General features: G+C 50.3%; 1 protein-coding gene across 5 annotated transcripts; it reads left to right on the top strand.

Moving 5' to 3' along the window:
- The first annotated feature begins 104 nt into the window (after positions 1-104).
- On the top strand, positions 105-21,012 carry TOM1 (target of myb1 membrane trafficking protein). 5 transcript variants are annotated; one of them, XM_085048905.1, is made up of 16 exons: positions 105-239; positions 7,465-7,549; positions 9,294-9,372; positions 9,538-9,687; positions 9,804-9,938; positions 10,168-10,314; positions 11,278-11,394; positions 11,848-11,981; positions 12,647-12,680; positions 13,222-13,330; positions 14,298-14,418; positions 16,793-16,868; positions 17,279-17,341; positions 19,049-19,108; positions 19,457-19,493; positions 19,599-21,012. In XM_085048905.1, the coding sequence occupies exons 1-16, from the start codon at positions 188-190 to the stop codon at positions 19,745-19,747; spliced, it is 1,548 nt and encodes a 515-aa protein (XP_084905031.1). In that variant the 5' UTR covers positions 105-187; the 3' UTR covers positions 19,748-21,012. The 5 variants fall into 5 exon arrangements, with proteins under 5 accessions (XP_084905031.1, XP_084905033.1, XP_084905030.1 ...); XM_085048904.1 differs by lacking the exon at positions 105-239 and adding an exon at positions 1,439-2,178; XM_085048908.1 differs by lacking the exon at positions 105-239 and adding an exon at positions 5,324-6,491.
- Positions 21,013-22,677: the final 1,665 nt, after the last annotated feature.

The raw sequence follows: 22,677 nt of genomic DNA, 5'->3' as shown, positions 1-22,677 counted from the left end.
CCGCCGGCCGGCACACGGCGCTGCCCGGCAGGCGCTCCGGCCGCGCTCAGCCCGCAGCCCGGCGGGGCCGGTCCGGGCGGCGGCCGTGGCGTCACAGCGGGGCCCGGCGGGACCGCCCCGGCCGGCGCGGGTCACGTGAGCTGCGGCGGCGGCGGCGTCAGCTGATCGCGGCGCGGCGGCGGCGGCGATGGACTTTCTGCTGGGGAACCCCTTCAGCTCCCCCGTGGGGCAGCGCATCGGTGAGAGCCGCGCCCGCGCCCCCGACCCTCCCCGCGCCCCGGCTCGCCCGCCCGGCCCCGAGCCGCCGGGGGCGCCCGCCGGACCCTTCCTCGGGGCAGCGCCGGCTCCCGCCTCCGCGGCGGGACCAGCAGCGCGCTCGCCAATCGGGAAACAGCTCCGCTCTGACTGACGGGCCTCGCCGGCCAATAGCGGGCGCGCAGCCCGAGGCGGCTCCGCGGGGGCTCCGCCAGCCAATCGGGGCGCGAGGGGGTCTCGGGGTGGCGAGGTGAAGTTTGCTCGCTTAAAGGGGCCGCAGGCCGCTGGGCCGCGCCACGCCCCCCGGCACCGCCGAGCGCCGCCATTGGCTCCGCGCCATTCCCGCCCGCGCCTTTCGGGGGGCTCCGCGGGAGCTGCTGATTGGCTGCGCTCCAGCCAGGGCAGCCTATCGCGGCCGGGCGGGAACGGGGCTCGTGAGCCGCGCTGGCGCGAGGGGCGAGCGCGAGACAGAGGGGCTGTGAGGGCTGTGGGACAGTGAGGGCTGTGGGGACAGTGAGGGCTGTGGGACAGCGGGGCTGTGGGACAGCGGGGCTGCGGGGACAGCATCTTCAGGCTGGGCTGGCCCTGGGCACGCAGCTCGCCCGGCGTACCCTCCCAAAGGACTGACCCGCTGGGCAGCTGGGGTGGCTGCCTGCCCCAAGCCTCCTGGCAGTGAGCTGTGGGACAAGCGGCACCTGGCACGGCCATGCCCTGCCTGCTGCCACACGAGCTGGCTGAGCGCTGCACACCAGCTCCGGCAGGGAGCACTGCACCCACCCTGTCACCTGGCAGCCCATGGGCACACGCTGTCCCGCAGTCAGTGTGCTCAGGGCAGCTCGGGGAACAGGGGAGAAGGATGTGGTCTGAGAAAGCGGAGCAGAGATGCCGCAGTGACAGAGAACAAGACCATCGACAGCTGCCCTGGTGTCAGAACAGGGATGCAGATCTTAAAATTCTTACATCTTAGCAATGCAATACAAATGCTCTGTTCCCATGTCGTATTGCCTAAGGGCCTTCAAGTTGTGCTTGAAAGTTTATGCCCATTTAAACTCTCCACTTGACAGTTTATGCACTTGGTCACTCTTGCTGCTCATCATTTGTCAGACCTTTGCTCTGAACATGTGGTCCCACATTCAGCCTTTTTGGTGTGCTTGCATGGGTGAATAAGTGGATGTGTCTGGGGTGGGAAGGGAGCAAGCAGCTGCTTTAGATAATGCTTTTATTCAAATGATTTCAGAAGCTATCCTAACACTGTCCCAAAGGGTGTTGGGGGCACTGCAGTGTGCCACTCTGGTGTTGGGACAGATAGGTGAGATGCATGACAGCCAGCTGGGGGAAGGATCATCAGGGAAGACTTTCTGTTATCAAAATCCTCCAGATGATCTTCAGCATACCCCCAGAAGAACATCACGTGTTTCATCACATGTTCCTTTCCCAAATGAATGCTCTTTGTTCCCTCAGTGAGTGTATCAGATAGGTCCTTGTGTTTGGGTAGAGGTAATCTGAAGGTTGCCTTGCAGATCTTCTGGTCAGTATAATAACCAGATTGTAAGTGGGTTCCCTCTAGGCTTTGTTTCAATTAAATAAGGGATTCCCAAGCAAGAAACCAACAAGAAAGAAGAGGGGAGAAAAGGTTGTTTGAAAGTGTTGTCAAAGAAGGATTGAGAAGCTTTGGTAGCAAAGGTGTGATAGTAGTGAGATTTTAGTGTCTGGGGTTGACTGGGGTTATGGGAGTCCAAAGGGGTGGAGGAATTACAGCGTTTGAGAAAGGAACTCAGTGTGGAGGACTTGAAAGGGCTGGAGACTGAAAATATGAATATTTTCTCCGTTTGAACATTGCCTATCAGCATCCTGGGGACATGGATAAATGCTATTTTCCCTGCTTAATTTGGGACGCAGACATGACTTCCCCAAACTTGTTTGGTAGGTCCGTGGCAGCTGCGTGTGCAACCCATGAGCCTGATCACCCAGGCTGCACAGTGCTGCTGCTCTGGGCTGTCTGCAGAAAGATAATGCTGCGTCCTTGTAAATTATTTGGGCAAAGTCATGTGTGCTTGATATAGTTATGAAGACTAAAATAGCTTTAGATGAAGGCTAAGGAATAATAAAAAAATCCTCAGTGGCACACTGCAGCAACGTTCCTAAATTCCTTCTTTAATGTAAATCTAGTAAGACCCACTTATTTTGCTGACTAGGAAAGCAATGCTCAGATGATCTCTGATCTGTCACAGAATGAGTCAGTTGCAGAGGAGTAGGTTTTCTAGTTTCTTACTCACAGTTCTGAGATTTAGTCACAAAAGTTGCCTCTGTCCTGTTTTTGCACTGTGATGTCTCTTCCCAAGTAAGAGGAATACAGATTTGTTTGTTTGGGTTTTTTGGTATTTGTTTTTGTTGTGTGGTGGGTTTTTTTAAACACCAGTGGGAAAATTTCCAAAAAGTGATAAAGCATTGTAGTTCAGATTCGCCCTCAAAAAGGGAAATCCACCACGCCTCCATCTAGGAGCTAAGAGTAGCTCTTTTCCATTTTCAAAATGGAAAATCTAATTTCAAGGTGGTGAATTCTATCTCAGTGAGAGAATAGAGAGGAAACCACCAATGCTCTCTCACTCTGAAGTCTAAAATAACTAGTAATTATAGCAATACCAAAAGGGACAGAGGCAGGTTATTTCAGTGAGTGAGGGCAGGCAAGGGAGAAAAGTAACGGTGTAGCACTGAGATGACACAGATTTTTTATGGTTGGGGGTTATTTTAAGCATGAGGACCAGGAAGAGTTGAGACTGTAGAGAGGGAGCAAGTAAGAAAGGCTCCTGGGTGAGGAAAAGGCACAGATGCAAGACAATATGCCAGAAAAATCCCCACAACCTTTTGGATCCCACCTTGCAGGTGCCCCTGCACCCCTCTGTGGGCTCTGTGGGTCCCTGCAAGGCTGTGCTTCTCAAAAAGGCATTGCCTTGTCTTCTGTGCCTGCTCTGTCTGGAGGAAAAGGGGCAAAGGCAGCAGTTGAAGAGTCACTTGATCCCTGAGAATTTGAGCTGATTCACAGGAAAGGAGCAGGAGTTCAGAGACACTAATACCCACAGCACTGTGTCAGCGCAGTCTGTGTGCATCACCATCCTTGAATTAGGTTTGGAGCCCTATCTCTGGTCTCTCTAGAAAGCATATTGTCCTCACAGGCTTTGGGGGAAGGATATAGCTAAATGGTGAAGTCCTGACAGAGCTGCTGCTGAAGTTCCCTCAAGGGAAGCAAAAGCATGAGCTTTGTACACGATGCTGATTTGGGCCTGGCAGTTCGTGAACTGAAGGAGTTTGGAAGAAAGGACTCTTGCATTGCTTTCTGCTGAATCTAAGTTGTCTCATGCAATGCAATGCTGTTGGAATGGGTGAGAAGGTGTTTGATGCTTTGCTGAGGAACTTAGAGCCAGCAAGAAGCACTGCAGGGAGCACTGTTTGAGGGCTTCTCTTGCAGGAGGGGCAGAGCATATCACGGCGAAGGGTTTCTGAACAGTGTCTTGCTGGTTATGGGTGCTTCAGGTCTGGGATAGGGAGCAAAGGGGACAGCAGCCTGCACAGGATCTTCTGTCTTTGGCTCCTGTACTTCCCCACACTACTGACTGCAGTGCTGGTGTGCTGCTGCAGGGACAGCTGAGTGGCATCCCCAGCCCCACAGTGGGCTCTCCCTGCCAGCAGGGCAGAGACAATAAACCTGAAAAGAAGCAAAGTTGTGAAATGTACTCATAGCACAAAGCAACGTGCAGCTCCTTTGTGCCAGTTGTGCCAAGCTCAGAGTTCGTTATCTGATGGCTCCAAATAACTTTTATCACCTAGTTGCAGGCAGCAGGAGAACTTCAAATGCCACGCAGGAAAAGAGCCAATGCTCTGGCTCAACCCCTACCACAGTCCTCAGCAGTTCTGGGTCGATCTGAGAAATTTGTGAGGCAGCAGACTGGAATCAGACAAACCCCCATGCTGTCACAGCCGGGGAGCTGGACTGGCTGCCAAAACAATGTGGCTTTGGAGCAGCCCCATGAAGGGCCTCCTGTACATTCAGCAGCCAGTTGGTTTGGGCTTGGAGGAGGACGGCATCCACCATAACCTCTGCCAGGGGAATTCTCTGCTGCAGGTCAGGCTCAGCTTGTAACACATAGAAGTAGATGCTGCCTGACAAGTCCCACCAGGCTAGGCGTGTGGCAGTGCCCTGCCTCGTGTGCTCACTCTTTTTAGGGACTTGTCGCTGTCCCCAGCCATCCTGGGCTCAGATTTCGTGTGGAGCAGACAGCTCATGTGCTAATTACAGCTCATGAAATGGGGCCAGCCACCCTGATCCTTCATGTGACTAATGAATTAGACTTTGTTTCCTTCTCTTCTGCAGGCTTTACAAAAGGGTAAAGTTCAGTATTTTGGTGAAAACTCCATCTCTTGCTAGGCTAGGACAGTCCCTTACGGCTTGGAAAAGAGCAAGGAGGATTAGAAGGGCATTAGCTCCAGCTCTCCCAATGCCAGCCAGGCCAGGCCTTAATTTGTGCTGGGTAAATTCAAACACTTTATCCTTGGAATTGCCTCAGGGTCACATTCCTGTTTTCCATATGCTCTAATACTGTTCTTCCAGCTTTGCATTTTATTAGCCTGTGTTGAGTTCATGTCAGGTTTGCTGCTTTCCTCCAGCTCTTCCTTGATGAGTGCATGAACCTGGGTAGCAGGATGACCACTGTGTTGTGGGGTAACAGCAGGGCAGGGTGTGTCACTTCTGAGGAAGCCCAGTTTTACCCTAAATGGCCAGCCAGGTGAAGGAGCAGGCATGCTTTATTTACATTCCTCTCTGAAAAGCAAACCTCCTGCTTGACCTTGGCAGGATCAGTGCATTTGGAGGGACAGGGGTGGTGGGGAGCAGGTTACAGAGTGCCACCAAGCATTGGGAAGCAAGGGAAGGGTGTTTGCAGATTCAGTTCATTTGTGTACAATGCAAAGGAAGGTTGGGGAGATTTGAACAGCGAGGATTGATATCCTCGCAGGTTTTATTTTGTCCTTGGTTTCTTCTGTAACTCAGAGCAGGTTTTATTTTGTCCTTGGTTTCTTCTGTAACTCAGAGCTTCCAAGCAGGCTCAGCCCTGTTCCTTAGTTGTGGGTTTTTCCTTCCATGTGCAGTGAGAAGAGTGGATGTGGACTTTCCTTTCAGCAGAGCAACGCCTGTGTGATGGATTTGTGTGATTCATTGCCAGCAGCAGCAAACAGTGCAGGGAAACTTCTGGCTTGTTCAAACCATGATGTGTCATGAGCAGGGGATCCCGGAGGAGAATGCAAGTGAGGGGTGACTTTGTGACCATGTGAGCCAAATCCATCAGACTGACCTGAGCTGCAAGGCTGGTGTCGCAGGGCACGAAGAAACCTGGAGCTCTGACATTGTACTGAGTCCTGATCCCTAAGAAGCCCCAGTGGAGAACATTTTCCCCCATGTGTTACAACAGTTTTTCCCATTGACTGGTACATGCCCTGGTGCACCAGACATGCCCATTGCCCTGGATGTATTCTCCATGACATCACCCAGTGCAATGCTTCTTCCTGGGCCCAGCTGAGGAAGCTTGGATGTGCCAGAGATCAGGATTCCTATGTAAAGTCAGTACTCAAAGTGACAAAAGTTTACCTGAATCAAGGAGCCTTGGGGTTATTCCAGTAGTAGCCAGACCTTCAGAAAGGTGGCATAGCATCAAGAACATTCTGCCACTCTCCTTCACTTGTCTGCCCTCTTCCATCTGGCTGTGGCCACAATGTCATCAGCCTAATCACTGTGTAATCAACACATTCTGTAGCCAACAGAAAAGGTGGTGGTTGGATTGCGATAAGATGCAGATAGCCTCACACTGTGGTGTGCAATCTGTGGGAGGGACACGTGTATAGGAGGCTGCATTGCACAGTGGTGTGAATAACTCTATCACTGACTCTTAACAGGACATGATGGATGTGCTTACTCAGGCAGGAGTTAAAAAATAATCTTCTTCCTGTGGTATGGCCTTATCCCATCACTGCGTGAATGGGCATTTAATTTTTTTCCCACACAGGAACCATTAGCTGCTGGGTCAAAAGCAGAAAAAGGCAGCTCTGCAGAGGAAGGATCTCTCAAAAGGGTTAGAGAACCCACAGCAGCAAGGGACAGCCCCAGGTTTTGCAGGGACAGCAGTTTAGAAAAGGCAGGCACTTCTATAAGTACCTTGCTGGGACTGAACTCTCCAGAAGAGTACCTGGTAAGTGCTAAACTGGTCTGGCCAGTTTTAATTCTCTTGCCCCAGTGCTAAGGGAAGTGTTTCGTAGGATGAGAGAGCTGGAAAGGATGGTTCTTGTCCTCTGCTTGCCATTTGCTGAGTCTCTGTGTTTCCCTGTGGTCTCAGCAGTGCTGGGTCCTGCTGGCCCACTGGCAGTTCTCTTCCCCCAGCTACTGGTGGTGTCCCTGAAGGCATCAGTCAATGGCATGGCATGACTGAGACATGGATGATTACAGGGTGGAGACACTGGTGCTCCCAGTAATAGCTGCTCATTTCCCAAATCTCTGCCTTGAATAAATAACATCAAGGCTGACTGAGGAATTCCTAATTAAAGGGGACACAATCAAAGCTAAAACAATATTGCTTCAATTTCAGCCTGCAGTTTGCTTCTGCCCACACTCCCCAGAGGCCAGAAGTTCAGGGGAGAGGTGTAAATGTTAAACAAGAGAAAGCCCTGCTTTGGTTGTTAATGTTTGCTTGTTTGTTTTTATAGAGCTGGTGTACAACAAAAAGGGGGGTTGATTCTTTTTGTCTCCTTACGTGGTACAAACCAAGAATTGGTGCTATTGGCATTAGATCCATATCAGTGTGAGCAGGCCCAACTTACAGTTTCTGACCTTGCATTAACAAAGAAAATAAGCTCCTTTTTCCCTAGCTGTGGAGCTGAAGTCATGCTGAGCCCCTTCCCTTCACGTGCAGGACACCAGAAATCACAGAGTGTGTTTGCATGTCTGGGGCAAGGGCAAAGTTGGGCACCCACCCTCCCAGCCATGTGCTCTGCCGTGGTGACACCTAGTGGGGAGCACTTCGTGACCCAGAATTGGCAGATGGATTTGCCACCTTGCATGTTGTAGTGGCAGCCAGGGAGAAACAGGCTGGGATCCTTTGAGGGCTAACAGCAGCTCGTGAGAGTGCCAGGGCTGCTCTTAACCCTGTCTTGGTTTCTGTTTCCCAGAGAGAGCTACCGATGGGTCCCTGCGGAGCGAGGACTGGGCTCTCAACATGGAGATCTGTGACATCATTAACGAGACTGAAGAAGGGTAAGGCAGCTGGCAAGGGTCCCCATCCAGTGGCAAATCCCACTACATCCCTAGGCTGCAGAGGTAGCATGCACTGGTTGAGAAAATAAGCTAGGCTTCCCAACAGTCCCTGAGACAAGACTCTTCTAGGAGACCTGGAGACATAGCAAAGCTGTCAGAGCATTTATTAGATGCTTCTCTGTAATCTGGGTGAGCGCTAGGAGCCATTCAAACCGGTCTTCAGGGTCCCCAGGCAACCCTCTGTTTAAGCCAGGCTGCCTCCCATCTCCAAAAGGCATATTTGCATTTCTTCCACTTTGATTTATTCCCCCTTCCTACCCTTCTCTTTCTCTCCTCTGGGAATGTAAAAATCTAAAGGCTGGTGGCTGAGGAGAGGGGAAAATCTCTGGTTGCTATTCAGTCTTCTTACTATGCCAGTCTATCGTGGGTTTTTCTCAGGTGTTTTCATGTACAGTCACTCAAACACACACAAAGTGGGTGGGGGAGCTCTTGTCTCCCTCTCCCTGCAGAGAGATGTTCATAAATCTGCCAGACTTGTTAACTCTGCACCTGGGGATTTGCCAGTGAGTTCAAGGGAGAATACTCCTTCTCACAGTGGAGATGTCAAGAGCAGCATGTAAAAAAGAAGGTGCTACATGGAATAAAACATGTAGGTTTCACTCCTGCTGTCCTACCCCACGGTGATGTTGACAGCAGATTAGCAAGCCCAGTTTTCAGCTTCACAGTTGTATGGAAACAAAGTCACACATCTCTACTTACAGATCTGTCACCACTTCTTTCCTGCTATCCTCACAGTGAAAATACACCTGTCTCTGTCCACAGTTCTCAGCCCTGGGCTGTGGCTGCTTGTTTCAGGTCTGGGCACCTGATAAGATAGCTGGACAGGCTCTCCCATTGCCCTGCTAATGCCCACCCATTGACACCATTGCCCTATGGGCCAATACACTCCTGCCCTCTTCACTGCCTCAGTGTCTCCACCCCACTTTTCACCTCCAGCACTGCTGCTCTTCCAGCTCAGCTTCTCTTCCTGTGCTCTGCTAGAGCATGTTGGTCCATTTGTGCCCTCTGAAGACCACAGTGGTCTGAGACCATGGTGTTTCTCCCCTCTGAGAATGGTTAATGAGGCCCTGCTATGCTGTTGCTCTCTTACCCACCTGCAATATAGGCAAGATTTTGCTACTGCATGTCCCCTGCGGCTTTTGAGCCTCCTTCTCTCCAGGGAAATATTAAATAACTCCTCTTGGAGCAACACAGGAACTGCCACAGCTTGCTCTCTCCTTCCTGTCTCTAACCCACTCCAAGCTTTTCTGTGATCTCCTCCTATTCAGTGCCTCTGCCATGGGATTTTGCTCTACCCCCAAGTATTGTGTTTCTAGCATTGTTTTCACTCTGTTCTCTGTTGTGTACTGAGCACCTTGAGCTGTTGCAGAAGTCAGCACAGGTCACCAATTTCAGTAACAGCACTCAGGGACATGCTTTAGTGATGGACTTCACAGTGTTAGGTTTATGGTTGAACTCTATGACCTTAAAAGGTGTTTTTCCAACCTAAATTGTTCTATGATTAGCCAGCCCCACTCCTCTTGCAGAACCACAGGCCAAAGCTGCTTTACCAATCACTGCTTCAAGCCATCCTGAAAACATGATGAGGAAGGACACCCGCTGAGCATGAGGCATCCAGAACCAGTGGCTGTTTTGCTTAGCCTCAACCTTCTGATGATCTTTCTTAATCTCAATTCTCCTTCAGGCCCAAAGATGCCTTCCGAGCCATTAAGAAGAGGATTGTAGGGAATAAGAACTTCCATGAAGTTATGCTGGCTTTGACGGTGAGTGGTCAGGGCTCTTTCTCTGCTCTGTGATACCCTGCTGTAAAGCCAAGTGCTGAACACAAGTTTTAGCACACATGCTGAACAGACACACATACCTAAAGCCAACAAGGGGAACAGATGTGGGCAGAGAAGGCTGCAGCTAATGCTTCATTGCCTTTGAAGGTCCTGGAGACATGTGTCAAGAACTGTGGCCATCGCTTCCACGTCCTTGTGTCCAGCCAGGACTTTGTAGAAGGTGTCCTGGTGAGAACAATCCTGCCAAAGAACAATCCACCTGCCATAGTGCATGACAAGGTGCTGACCCTCATCCAGGTGAGCCGACAAGTGTGAGCATCTGCACCAGTCCAGAGAGTGTGTGTCTGTGGGTGTTTGTACAGAAGGCTGTTGTACAAGGTGATGGATGGGCTGTGCTGTCTCCTTCTCCCCAGTCCTGGGCAGATGCCTTCCGCAGCTCTCCAGACTTGACTGGCGTCGTTGCTGTCTATGAAGACTTGAGACGGAAGGGCCTGGAGTTCCCCATGACTGATCTGGACATGCTGTCACCCATCCACACACCACAGAGGGTATGGGGGTGTTGCTGAAGAGAAGAATGTTGGGCAGCTGCCATTCTGGAGCAATGAGGGGATTTCAGGAACTCTGTTTTGCATTTAGAGGGGTTTTGGGTGGTGAGGAGAGTTGTTGAAAGCAGATGGGGAGTTGCCATCAATATTTCTCCTCTAGTTGCACTGCCCTGTCAAGTGTGAGTGTCTAATATCTCCTTCTCTCTGTCACTTTCCCCATATCTATTTTTAGACTGTGTATAGCTCCAACTCTCAATCTGGACAGAACTCACCTGCAGTCAACTCCCCACAGCAGATGGAGTCCATCCTCCACCCTGTCACCCTGCCCACCGGGAGGGGTACATCCAGCGACGCACCCATCACACCCACACCAGAGCAGGTGAGGTGGGCACAAGTCCCAGGATGTCACTGGCTCTTCCTGTGTTTGAGGCTACTTCACAAACACTGTTCTGGGACAGCACTCCTGGTCCTGCCCTGGCCTCTGTCTTCAAGGAGCTGTTCCTCTAAAGCACAGTCCTTCGAGAGCTCCCCAGAGCTCCACTGTGGTCACAGTGATGAACTGGGATGCCACAACCATGGAGTGATTATGTTTTCCTAAGACAGGGCTGCTTGCAGGTAGAGGGAAGTTTTTCTGGCTGTAGGGAAGTGGGGAGCTGAGACATGATGCCTCCTTATCATCTTTGCTTATCTTGCTTCACTGATTGCTTTATATGAATCAACCCTATCTGGCTATGTGGTCTCCAAAGACTAGAGGTTCCTCATGTGTTTCCTCATCCTCTTTTCTCCTTCCTCACCCTGACTTCATATGACACTGTTCAGCACCAAACCCCAGCTGCTGGTATTTTGCATTCCCTTGCAGAGCAGAGGGTAGAAACTGTTCTAAAGGCCTCATTAACAGCTTGTAAATCAGAGGAATAAAGCTTCAACTGCACACTTAGCCGTGGCTCTCCTGTTGAATGGGAATTAATTTTTTCCTCCTCTCTTACACCACTTTGGAAATGAAACAATTTAAGTGGCTACCACATGAGAGCTGTTAGTTGAGGAGAGATTTGAATCATAACAGCAGCCTGTGCTGGCTATTAAAAATCAAAGCTAGGCTAGTGGCCAAAGATCCCAGGTGAGGGCCTGGCATCTGTTACCAGCAAATGAACTTGATGGTAAGTAATGGAGGGGTTTCCTGCTGGGAGCTCCTGAGAGCTAAACTGAGTGGTGAAAAATGAACTCCCCGCTGTTCCCTCCAGCTCTGGGAACATGCATGCACACATTCCCTGTCATGCAGAGCTACTTCAGCTATGTCCCCAGCCTTCCCTGACAGAGCTGTCACCTCACCTGGCTTTTGCAGATCGGGAAGCTGCGCAGTGAGCTGGAAGTGGTGAATGGGAACACGAAGGTTATGTCAGAGATGCTGACAGAGCTGGTGCCATCCCAGGCTGAGCCTTCCGACCTGGAGCTGCTGCAAGTAAGGAACACTGGGCAGGATGGGGGGCTGGCACAGGCAGCACAGTTTAACCATGACTCCATGGATTGAGGCACAATGCATGCCAGGTGTGGGGAACGACTGGACAGTTTAGTGTGGGGCTTATCAGGGACTGAAGGGGTAAGGGACACACAGGGAAGGTGGAGTTTCAATGGCAGATGGAAATTGCACTAGTGATGCTGGAATCATCTCACATGGGCACTTCTAGTCCCCAAGGGCCTTTCTTTGTGGGTGATGTATTGCACAAAAAGCATACAATTAATTCCATGTAAAGCTCAGACTCAATTTATCTCTCACACCAATATTTGTTGCCCATCGACAGTTCCTGATAAATCCTAGTGGCCTCTGGGGCCTGTCTGTTCCAGTCAGACTTCCCAATTTGTGAGTGCCCAGCTGTAGAGTGACATCTGTGGTAACTTCCCCTGCTTTCAACAGGAGCTGAATCGGACATGCAGAGCCATGCAGCAGCGTGTCCTGGAGCTGATTCCCCGTGTTCTCCATGAGCAACTCACTGAGGAGCTGCTCCTCATCAATGACAACCTCAATAACGTGTTTCTGCGCCATGAAAGGTACCTCTCTCCTCCCTTCTCTTCCCTGCTCTGCCACAAGACTTTACTGCCCCTGAAGGCTGCCTATCCCACTCTTTTGATCTGCCCATGAGCATAATACTCAAGACTTATCAGTCTGTATCATCCACCTATGAGAATAAGCCTGCTCTCACTTTTTGCTGTCTAATTTCTGAACCTTCAAAACTCCTGTGTAAGCTCCTGATGGGGTATAAAGATGTCCCTGTGGCATAACCCAGAAGAAGAAGAAAACTGCATGGAAAGAGCTGGTTTTCTAGCTCTGTGGCAGATGGGGACAGAAAGAAATTGCCCTGGTGGGATCACTACCCCTTTTTTTCTTTTTTTTTTCTTCCATTTCAACAAACACCTCTCTTTGCTAGGATGAAGTCTGGGGGAGTTCAAGCCCTGTCTCTGTATGGAGAGCTCTGTTTAAACCATTTTGGTTAGGAGTAACTGTGGAGGATCATAAGAAGCTTTTGCACACTACCTTTCAGGAGACATCAGCTCTGTGGGTCTTTTCATGGTGTCTTGAGGGGAAATTGGACCCTGAGCCATGGCTCCCCTTTCCTAGTGGGTAGGAAAGGGCAGAGTGTGCCAAGTCTTACTGGAAATCTCTTGGGCTGTGGGTAAATAAGCCCACTTACTGAAATGAATCTTGTCTCTTGCAGGTTTGAGCGACTGCGGACAGGACAGCCTGTTAAGGTAACTCGGAGCAGCTGCCCCTCTGTGCAGCTTGCTTTGCATCCTGCAGGTCCAGCAGTGCCCTGCTGACTTGGAGAGAGGTTCAGTCTGCCCCACTGGGAAATGGTGGGCTTTGCTGTCCCAGCCAAGCTGCACCAGACACCTGCTGTGTGGGACACTCCGTTCCCACTGCAAGCCTCTCCTGCCCTGCCCAAAGAGCAAGAGCAGAGCAGCAGCAGTTATGATTTTCCCATATTAAACATTGGGAGGACCAATTCCCGTATGAGCCTTCTCTGAGCACTGCCCTGTCCTCTGAACCAGCATCTACCCTACTTACTGACATCCAGCAGAGCTGGGAGGCTGGCTACCAAGGCATATCCTGCCCTGGGACACCATTCCAGCCAGTTCTCTGATCACTGTCCCTCTTCTCCCTCTTTACAGCTGATATCTTTCAATGGGCACAGAAAGGCTTTCTTCTACAGTATCACTTACCTAGCATTGTAGGGTCAGGATGTCCCAGCTTCAGAAACTCTCCACCATCTTCTTTTTTCTTCCTCCAAAGGCACCAAATGAGACAGAGAACAGCTTGATTGACCTGGGACCCACTGCTCCTTCTGCATTGAAACAGCCTGAAGTCACCAGCAACCTTTCCTCTCAGCTGGCTGGAATGAGTATGTTGCCATGTTGTATTCCCTTCAGTCTTTCTCCTGCCCTTGAATCATGTCCCAAAATTATTTAGTCAGATTCATAGAGCAACCTAGAGAAATGCCAGGTGTTTTCAATTAATAAACTCATGAAGAAACTTGTTTATGCCCCAAGACACTCAAGAATGTGTCTTGGCATCCTCACCTCATATTGTGCAAGAGATGGCCATGACTTTAAAAAGATCACAGCATTAGTCTGTGGCTAGGGACCTGGCCTTCCAGCAAGATCAGGGATAGAGTTGCTCCTCTGCAATGCCTGCCAGCATTGCCTACTTGCCTCTCTTGCTGTGTGGTGTCAGGCTGACCACTGAGGTGTGGGAGAAGCAGAGCAGCTGAAGCTATGCTGCAAAGGCAGCCAAGAGCATCTTGGGCTCAGGACCCAGGATTGGACAGGTTGTTTACTCAAAAAGCATGGGGGTTCTTCAAGACACACCAAGAGCCTACATAGCACTGCCTGGATGCTGCTGCAGAAAATAGGCAAGACTGTTTTTACAGACAAGCAATTTGAGATATTTTTCAAGTCAGGTTTTTTTCAGATGATGCCTGAGTCATGAAAATCTACTCATCTGTCTCAGAGGTGCTTGCCCAGAAGCACAGGTTATTCTCTTCCACAGGTTAAGGAACAGTTCCCTGCAGAGTTTTCTGAGATGGTCAGGAACATCTAGCCTTCAGCATCAGTAAATTGATGCTGCTACTTCCGTCTGAAACTGAGCTAAAAATATCTACTGAGTAGGCAGAGAAACTGCTTCTGTTACTTCACCCACAACACTGCACACATGCATTGACTGTTCTTCAGCTGAGGAGCAGGATGGAGGAGTGGGCCTAGAGCAGTTTACCCTGTTTTGATGATAGTTTTCCGTCCATCACTCTCCAACCCCACAGCCCTGCATTTACTGTTCTGTGCTGCCTGCTCACCCTGCTCTCTCTCCCACAGACCTGGGCTCGAGCAGTGTAAGTGCAGGGCTGCAATCCCTCGACACTTCTGGCAAGCTGGAAGAAGACTTTGACATGTTTGCCCTGACCCGTGGCAGCTCGCTGGCTGAGCAGCGCAGAGGGTGAGTGGAGCAGCCCACTCTGTCCTGTCCTGCCTCATTGCAAAGGATGAGGGCTCAGGGCAAATGGGGCCATGAACCCGACCAGCAACAGCTCCTGGGAGACAGTAGGATGCAAGAGAAATGCACTCTCCAGACACACAATGTTTGTAGGATGAGCTCTGTGCTCCCAGGCCTTTTTCCTGTTGTCATCATCTCCCCTTCCCAGTGTCCTTCTGAGTATGAGGAGGAGAAAGTGGTCCCTGCATTGCAGTGCTGCATGTTCTGGGGATGGAGGTGTGGAAGCAGGACTGTCTCAGTTTTCTTGTCTGTCTCTGAACTCGTGTGCCCTGGCTGGGGTGATGGTGAATTTGGGAATTGCTGAGTACTGATCCAACCTAACAGAGTATTGAACTGGAGCGCAGGAAGAGTGCAGTCAGTTGTGGCTTGCAAGAGGGCACTGTTCTGTGCCTCAGCTTCCCTGCTGGCAAGTGGGACTGATGTTTCTTCCTCCATGGTGTGTTTGAGACCTCCTGGTGTAAAGCACTAAGAGTTGGGTCTACATACTGAACTGCAGAGGTTTTCTCCACTGCAGAGTGGATTCCTGAATCCTAGTTCTGGAGGAGGTGGCAAGAGCTGTGCTGGTTCAATCCCAGATCCCCTGGCTTTGAGAGATAAAGTCACACTGCTTTGCCTGTCAGAGCCATTCACTGCTGTCCATTTGGTACCACGAAGCAGAGCCCACAGGCACATCACTGCCTCCAGCCCTCCAAGACCTGTGCTTCTGCACTCCTGCAGCCACTGCAGTGCCTTGTTCTGGCAGCAGCTGGGCAGTGCCAAGTTAAGGTCTCTTACACGGGTCAAGTTAAGGTCTCTTAAGGATGTTTCTCTCCATTCCTCTGCCTCAGACTGCTTCTGGTAAACATGGTGGGGAAACCCATAGCCTACATGTGACTTCATGTGTTTTGTCCCTGGGTTTCCCCACGGCTTTTCCAGTGGGTTGTGCTGCCTGAGGACAGAGGCAGTCTAACACAAACACAGTTGTACCAACAGCACCCAGTCTGGGGCTGAAACCTGAGCCACTGGTATGTACTCAGTTCTGGAGGCTGGGGGAGATCTGGACAGAGGTGGAATTGTATCCTCTCTGCTGTGGCACAGTCTTTAACAGGCTGAGGCTTATGATCTCTGCACAAGTAACAAGACATCTTCTATTTATTCCTCACTGCCCTTCATCTGCCTGCACTTGCACTCCTGCCAGGCAACCTCTAGTGGTTCAGGCTTCACATTTCACTCACAGCCTCTGCTATCAGTGCCTCCCTCCACTTGAACAGACCCATTCCTCTAAAGCTTCTGAACAGGACGTGCTGACAGAGCCTCTGGGGTTTGCTCCTGACCCCCCATGCTTCATGTGTGTCTCAGTGAGGCAGTGCTTGAAGCACTTCAAGCCTTTCCTGCCATTCTTCCTCATCAGTGGCATGATAGCAGCGCTGTACTTCATCCTGGATGCCATTGTCCACAGCGGCCCCTTCACTGATGAGCTCTTCTTTGAGAAGTTTGAGCGGCGGTGGCCAAAGCCCCTGGCTCCCAACAGAAACAGCTCCACTTGATGCTCTGCTGGATCTGTGGGAAGGGGCCTGGGAGCAGCTGGAGAGGATACTTGTGGAGAGTTTCTGTGAAAGGCTTCATTTTCCTAGCATGGACAGTTTTCCCCGCTCGGCATGGATCAAATGGTGATGTGTGGCATTGGCATGTGTGGTAGCAGCCTAGAGGGGACACAGGGTTGGGATGAGGGTAGTTATGGGTGAGACATGTCTGTGTGTGGAAAGAGGTTGTTGTAATGGTGCATTTGGAGACCTGGAAGCAACACTAGGTTCTTGTGATCAGCCAGTCTCACCTAAAGGCATAGGTGAGTCTCTGCCACCATCACTTCTTGAGTGGTATCAGTTAAAGAGATGGTTTTGAGCTGTGTTTGTGTCTGTGAAGATAGGTGAGTATGTAGGGGCTTGTTGCTCAAATCCTTTCTGAAATATCTGTAATATTCTGGTTATTCTTTGTTAGTTTTCTCTCTTTATAGTCCACCCCAAAGAAATGTGGTGTCATACTTAATGCACCTAGCTCTGTAAGTCTGGATCTTAGTTTTCATATAAATCCATGTCCTCCTTCTGTCACTGTGCCAGGGCTGTCCTGTTGTATCCCACAGGGATGTAGATTAGTCTGTTCTGGGGTGGGCTACACCTTTAATAAGGGCTTTGCACACCTTTCTAGAAGCTCTCAGGAGCAGAATGACAAGGAATGAAAAGTTGCGCAGTCGGAAGAACTGAATTATATGTTCAGGAGCTCCTGCTCTTCACTCCCAGCCATCTCATCAGCCTTGTGTTTTCTCACTTCATGCTTCCAGGGTAAAGTACGAAGATCCCCAAGCCACCAAAGGCCTTGCAGGTGCCCTGGATGCTCGGCAGCAGAACACAGGAGCGGTAAGTGGCCACAGTGTTGAGTGCATCACCAGGAATGGGAGTGACCTCCTGACTCAGCAAGGCACCAAGTGTGCTGTCTGCTTGGAAAAAGTCAGGATGATAACTCCCAGTCTCCACCAATCTGCATTTCCTACCTGGGCTGCACTCCCTTTTCTTTAAACCCCTCAGGTGAGGAGCTATGGAAAGTCTGGGGTTGCCTCAGGCAGTTACAGGGTGTCCTCTCTATATGTACAGGGAAATTTCTTCCTGGAAATGTATGTTTTATTCCTCTTCAGCAAATTTCCAAGTCCAGTTGCCTTCTCTCTGCAATCAGAGAAGTAGGCCACCAGTATTTGCAAATTCTTTCCCCCACCCTAAACCCACTGCCTCCCCTGTCCCTCACACTGCAATGCAGACTCTCTCTCCCCCAGGGGGAGTCTGGTGCCTCTAGTGATGGAGCCCAGCTGACAAAGTGGATGATGCGTCAAGGAATGGTGAGATCTGAGGTCCTGAGGTGGTGGAGCACCAGCAGGGAAGAAGGAGGCTGGGGCTGCTGAAACAGAAGTGTCACTGGCACAGCATGTGAGGATGCACAGCAGACATCAGCAGATACTGCTAAATGAGGTGAAGAAACCCTGGGCTGGGCCAGTAGTGGAGATCAGGTTTGGGAAGGAAGCAGGCAGTGTGTCAGTCCTTCCTCAAGTAAACATATGTGGAGGAAAAAATCCTAGGAGCTTTGAGGCCAAGAGAGCACATGCCACTCTGAGCTAGAGGATGGCCTGTTTTGGGGTGGGTGTCTGAGGCAGAGGCACTAGATGGTGGCATCATGAGGGCAGCTGCTGCCATTCATTGTCCTTGCAGTCTCTTCTCCTTAGCATGAGGTGTCTCATTTGAAGGAAAACTCATCCTGACTTTAACCCTGCTGAAGGCCTCCTCCTGTAGCTAGTGATTGAGCTTTCAGGCCGTTGAATTTGGTCTTTTGGCAGCAGGAATTCCTGCAATTCCATTCCCTCAGGCACACAGAGGCTTTGGCAGCTCCTGGGTTTGAGGCTTGTTAGCCTGTCTTCCTGTAATGGGCACTGCCCAGACTGATGTCTGCTCTAGGAAGTTTCCCCACATGCTGTACAGTTGGCTTGAATGCACTTCTACTCCAAAGAGATCCTCTCTGGGTGGGAAAAGCCATTTTGCTTCGAAACTTCCCTAATTTCACACATCCTCTTCCATCCCCATTCATCCATCTGCCAGCTGTGGTACCAATCTGCACTTGCTCCCTGGTTTGGGGAAATCTGCCTGTCTTTGGTACAAGGGTGTTGCTCTTTTTCTTGGTGTTGGTGTTTTCCTGAGGGCGAGGGAGCTATATATATTAGAAGACTAATAAATAAGTTCCCACAAATACTGTCTCATGCTTCTGCTTGGGGAGCCTCTAGCAAGGGCTGCTTCTTGCTCAGCTTTGTTCAGGAGCTCATGACTGGAAAAAGGGATCTGGGGTTTTCAATCAGACTTTGTTTCTTTCAAGGTTATCTCTGTCCACAAGGAATATGTCTCTTTTCTGTTTAAATTGACCAGGCTTACATGAATTCTTTTGAGTTAGCCTCATCCCTACTGGAAGTAAAATTTACTTTAATTGCAGATGACTTTTTCTTTGATGGGTCTGTTTCAGTAGTTTGGTGTGATGTCAAATCCTGCTGTGCTCCATGATCCTACCAGGGAATCAGTTCTTGGCAGGTGTCTTTCCCCCTTACTGTGCTGCCAGACCTGGCACTTCCAATATCTTCTGCATTGCAGACTTTGACATCAGACTGTCACTGGTTTGTAGAAGGGAGGAGGTGCAGAGAAATGCACATCTCTTGTTCTCTGGCTGCCTAACACAAGCAGCCAACTTCCACCTCACCAAAAAGCAAAGTCTGGTCCAGTCTTAATACCCCAAAGCAAACCACCAAACCACAGATGCTTTGAATGGCATGGATCCTGGAAAAATGCATGTGTCTGGGCGTGGATGGGGCAGAGGAAGCAGGTAAGCAATGGCACTGGCAGCTGGGAGAGCTTTGCAGTGGCACTGGCTGGATTTGGATGGGCCTGAGCTGACTGAACAGTGGAGTGAGAGGGTGAGCTTCTGGGTTTGGCTTTATTTTTGCACAGTGGATTTACTGGAACATCTTCTATTTTCTTGGCCTCCTCACCCTTTTTTTTTTCTGTCCCAGGTACCAGTTCCTCAAGCCAATTTCATGGAAGACATAGAAAAGTGGCTCTCCACTGACGTGGTAAGTGAAGGGCTGCTTTCCTGGAGCCAGCAGTCCTGCTGGAGTTGTCTGCAGGGCTGGACTTGAGGCAGAACAATGCTGGCATTGCTGAATGTGTGGCACAGGCTGCTGGAGGGACCAGGGAAGGAAAAGCCAAGGACACAGGCTTTGGGATACCACAACAGTATAATTAGCCTTCTGGGAGGCACAGCTAATGAACTGAGGCTCAGGGCCCCTCCAACATGTCTGTACTGTGGAAGTGGGGGCAGCACTGTCCTGTGTGTGCAAAGAATGTCTCTATGTGCAAAGACTCACATCTGTGAGATGCCTTTACCTACCTTCCTTCCAACCCTTCTCCTTCTTCTCTAGGGAGAATCAGAGGATGCAAAAGGTGTCACCAGTGAAGGTAAGATGTGCCAGCCAACCCTTTCCTTCAACAGTTCCTGGCAGCACCTTGGCTCTTCCCCAAACCTCCCTCTTTGCTAATGCTCTGCTCTTCTCTTGCCCGCAGAGTTTGACAAATTTCTGGAAGAGCGAGCGAAAGTTGCTGACCGCCTCCCCACCTTGTCCAGCTCCTCAGCAGGGACGACTGTGTCCCCTCCTGCTGCCAGCCATCATCGGAAGCAAGCAAAGGAAGATGATGCTATGTTTGCCTTGTGAATGCTATGGACTGGTGTGCTGTGGAGCAAGAGGCTGTGTGTGCTGTTTTGCTCGCCTCCAACCAGGGGCCAGCAGAGGAAGGACTCTGTCCCCTTCCTCCGTTCTCTTCCTGTTTTACCTTTAAGTTGTTTTTATTTTTAAGCTGCTTTCAGACTTCAGATAATCTTTGTTGTGTTTAGGGATATCATACAATAGACTCCTGAAGGGGGGGTTTCAAAGCTGCTAGAGAATGTGGGAGTTCAGTGGGCTTTTCTTTTTTTGGTACAGTGTGGGCAAAGCAGAAGAAGCTCCCGAAGAAGCTCCCCCATCCTACTCTCCAGTGAGGTAGTTAGAGATCTTGCCCAAGAAACAGGAGAGGCTGCAGTCTGCTGCTGAAATCATTCCTGCCTGCCTCTTTCCTCACCCCTCCCCTAGAATGTACCTCCAGCCCTCTGCCTGCCAGTGCCAGACTGGAAAGCACGGGGATGTGAAGCATTACTGGTGGCTGAGGAGGAACACTAACGGTAGAGGGACCCTGTTGCTCTAATCTCTCTTGCACAAGTGCTTGTGGTATGCAGCACCTTCCCACTCATAACCCCTTCTCTTCCTCTTCCTCGCCTCCCTTTCCCCATCAGATTATCCAGAATCCTACCCACAGCCCAGATGTTTCCATTGCATGACAGCCAGTCGTCCAAGCCCTTGGCAGCACACAGGACTGCAAGAGGTACCCCAGGCTGAAGGGGCTGTCTCCTGTGGGGTAGGATGTGCCTTCAGCAAACTATTTGCAGTTTATTTAATTCTCCATTATCATACTTTTCTCCCAGTGTGATCCTACCTCCCTCTCTCACTTCCACTGATGCCTTCCACCACATCGTGCCGTGGTGTGGGGAGTCTCTCTGAGCCAGGCCAGTGCCACAGACTCCCTCAGGGTGGCTGTGTGTGCCAGGGTCACAGAGCTGAGTCCCCCAAAAGCAGGAGGCCCTTCTACCAGCGCTGGTACGCCCATGGGAACATGCTGTTGCTGCAGAAGTTTGTTCAGCTTGTGAGCAGAGGGGAAGCGAGACATCAGTCATCTCATGCCAGCAAAGCAGCCCTGCAGCAGCTCCTCTGCACCTGGGGAGGAAAACCCTTCAGAGCAATCTGCACAGCCTGCCCAGTTGTCACTGAAAGCCAGGGAGGAGGGTGCCAAGCTCAGGGCTCCTGCTCGTGGGATTTCTTGTTGAGCGTGGGAGAGTTGTCTTTTTTTACTGCACATTAAAGGAGCAAAGACTTGAGCCTCCCTTGAAGATCTGGTGTGTGCTGTCAGTGCTGGTGTGGGGAGGGGAGGATGCTGTGGGGAGAAGAGGGACAAAACCATGCAGCCACATTAATAATATAATAATAATACAGTATTATCCCTGTATACACCAGGCAAGGGCACTGGTGCTGAGAGGAGAACAGCACGGGGGCTGAGGGTGCTGGGAGCAAGGCTGGTGCTCCCTGCTTTTTACCACAGTCTGTGGGGAGGTGACTAAAACCCATCCCAAAATAGCAAGAGGACAAGCTACCTCTTCTCCTTTACCTCTCTGCCTTGTGGCCAGATCTGAAAACTCACCTTGCAACCTGTACATCATTTATAAAGACATGCAAGAAATACAGTTGCTACTAAAGGGCCTTTTGGTATCCACAGGACATCCCCAGTTGTCCCCATGCCATCTCTCCAGTGTCCAGCTGAGTGGGAGCTGTGGGAAGGATTAATAAAAGGAGGTTGAATGGATTTGGAAATGTCATCTGAAAACAGGCAAAACAGCAAAATGGCTGAGTTGAAATGGGTCACTGCTATTTTCGTCAAGGGGCAAACAGATGGGAAGGGTTTTTGGTGTCTGCCAAGTGAGGTCAGCTTGAATCGATGGCCAACAGGTGAAAATTTAGAGTGCTGCTTGTGGCCCTCTGGGTGAGCCTGGCACCTCCTCACCATGCAGCCAGCCATGGTCACAGTGCTTTTCACTGAGGTTTATCTGACAGGGACTATGTATCTCTTCTTCGAGTGACTGAAAATACGAAGAATGGGGATGAAGGCATGGAAAGATTCCGAATTAGTACTGTTGTATTTTTTATAGATTATACCAGTAATAGCTTGAATAATTTTGCAAGGTTTCTTTTGAGAAGGAACTTGGTGAAAAAAGCCTGCTGGTTCTACAAGGGATAATTTTAGGAAGAGGCTGTGCACTTTGCATTGGCAAAAACTGCTTCATGGTTGCAAAACAAATAAAATGACAGCACCGTAAGGAATTCTTTCAAATGCCTTTCCCTTTTTAAACGTTTTCTAATGCTGTTTTAAAAAGAACAGCGCTGCCTGCTCTCTCTGACCACCAGATGGCTGTGGTCTCTCGCACACCCAGCCCGGTTGCAGAGCACAGCTCCTCCCTTCGCAGTGACCTGCTTAGCAGGCTCTGCCGCCGCCGGGAACAGAAACAAAACAAAGTTTTTCCTTACTCTAGTATTCTCCGCTCCAGACCATGCATTCACACGTTGTGACTGCTCGGAGGACGGGAAGGGGTGCCTGTGCTCTGCCTAAGCATCCATTAATAACCATGCTGGGAATGGGATCTTGACCTGGAGAGACATTTTGCATGACCCAGAACAGCTGTTGCTATGCCAGATGAGGAAAGACATGACTTCCTTGTACTGGGTCAGAGTTGCTCCACATCTCTAAAAGCTAAATATATGCTAAAAGTTAATGAGAATTTCCATGATGTTTGGGCAGCATGATACTTGGCATGCCAGTGTCACATTCATGGAGGCAAAAAATTACATGTTTCTCTTTTACCAACCACTAATCTCCAAATAGTACAGGATTTTTTTTTTAAAGGGTGGTAACAAAAATATGTCCTGATTTCCCACGGCATTGTCTCACAAGTCAGCACAGAAGTGTCTTGAGCCAGGACACTGGGAGGGCTGTTCTCCATTCC

The sequence above is a fragment of the Lichenostomus cassidix genome, chromosome 1Aa (genome assembly GCF_008360975.1).
Source record: "Lichenostomus cassidix isolate B80296 chromosome 1Aa, HeHo_3.0, whole genome shotgun sequence".
Lineage (NCBI taxonomy): Eukaryota > Metazoa > Chordata > Aves > Passeriformes > Meliphagidae > Lichenostomus > Lichenostomus cassidix.
This window is presented reverse-complemented; position numbering and strand designations above follow the sequence as displayed.

Excerpts from the sequence above, each read along its gene's own strand:
- TOM1 (XM_085048904.1), top strand. The coding sequence starts at position 2,115 with ATGGATAAATGCTATTTTCCCTGCTTAATTTGGGACGCAGACATGACT. Across the intron at positions 9,688-9,803 it reads AGGTGCTGACCCTCATCCAG|TCCTGGGCAGATGCCTTCCG; the intron begins GTGAGCCGACAA and ends CCTTCTCCCCAG. Across the intron at positions 16,869-17,278 it reads GGCAGCAGAACACAGGAGCG|GGGGAGTCTGGTGCCTCTAG; the intron begins GTAAGTGGCCAC and ends TCTCTCCCCCAG.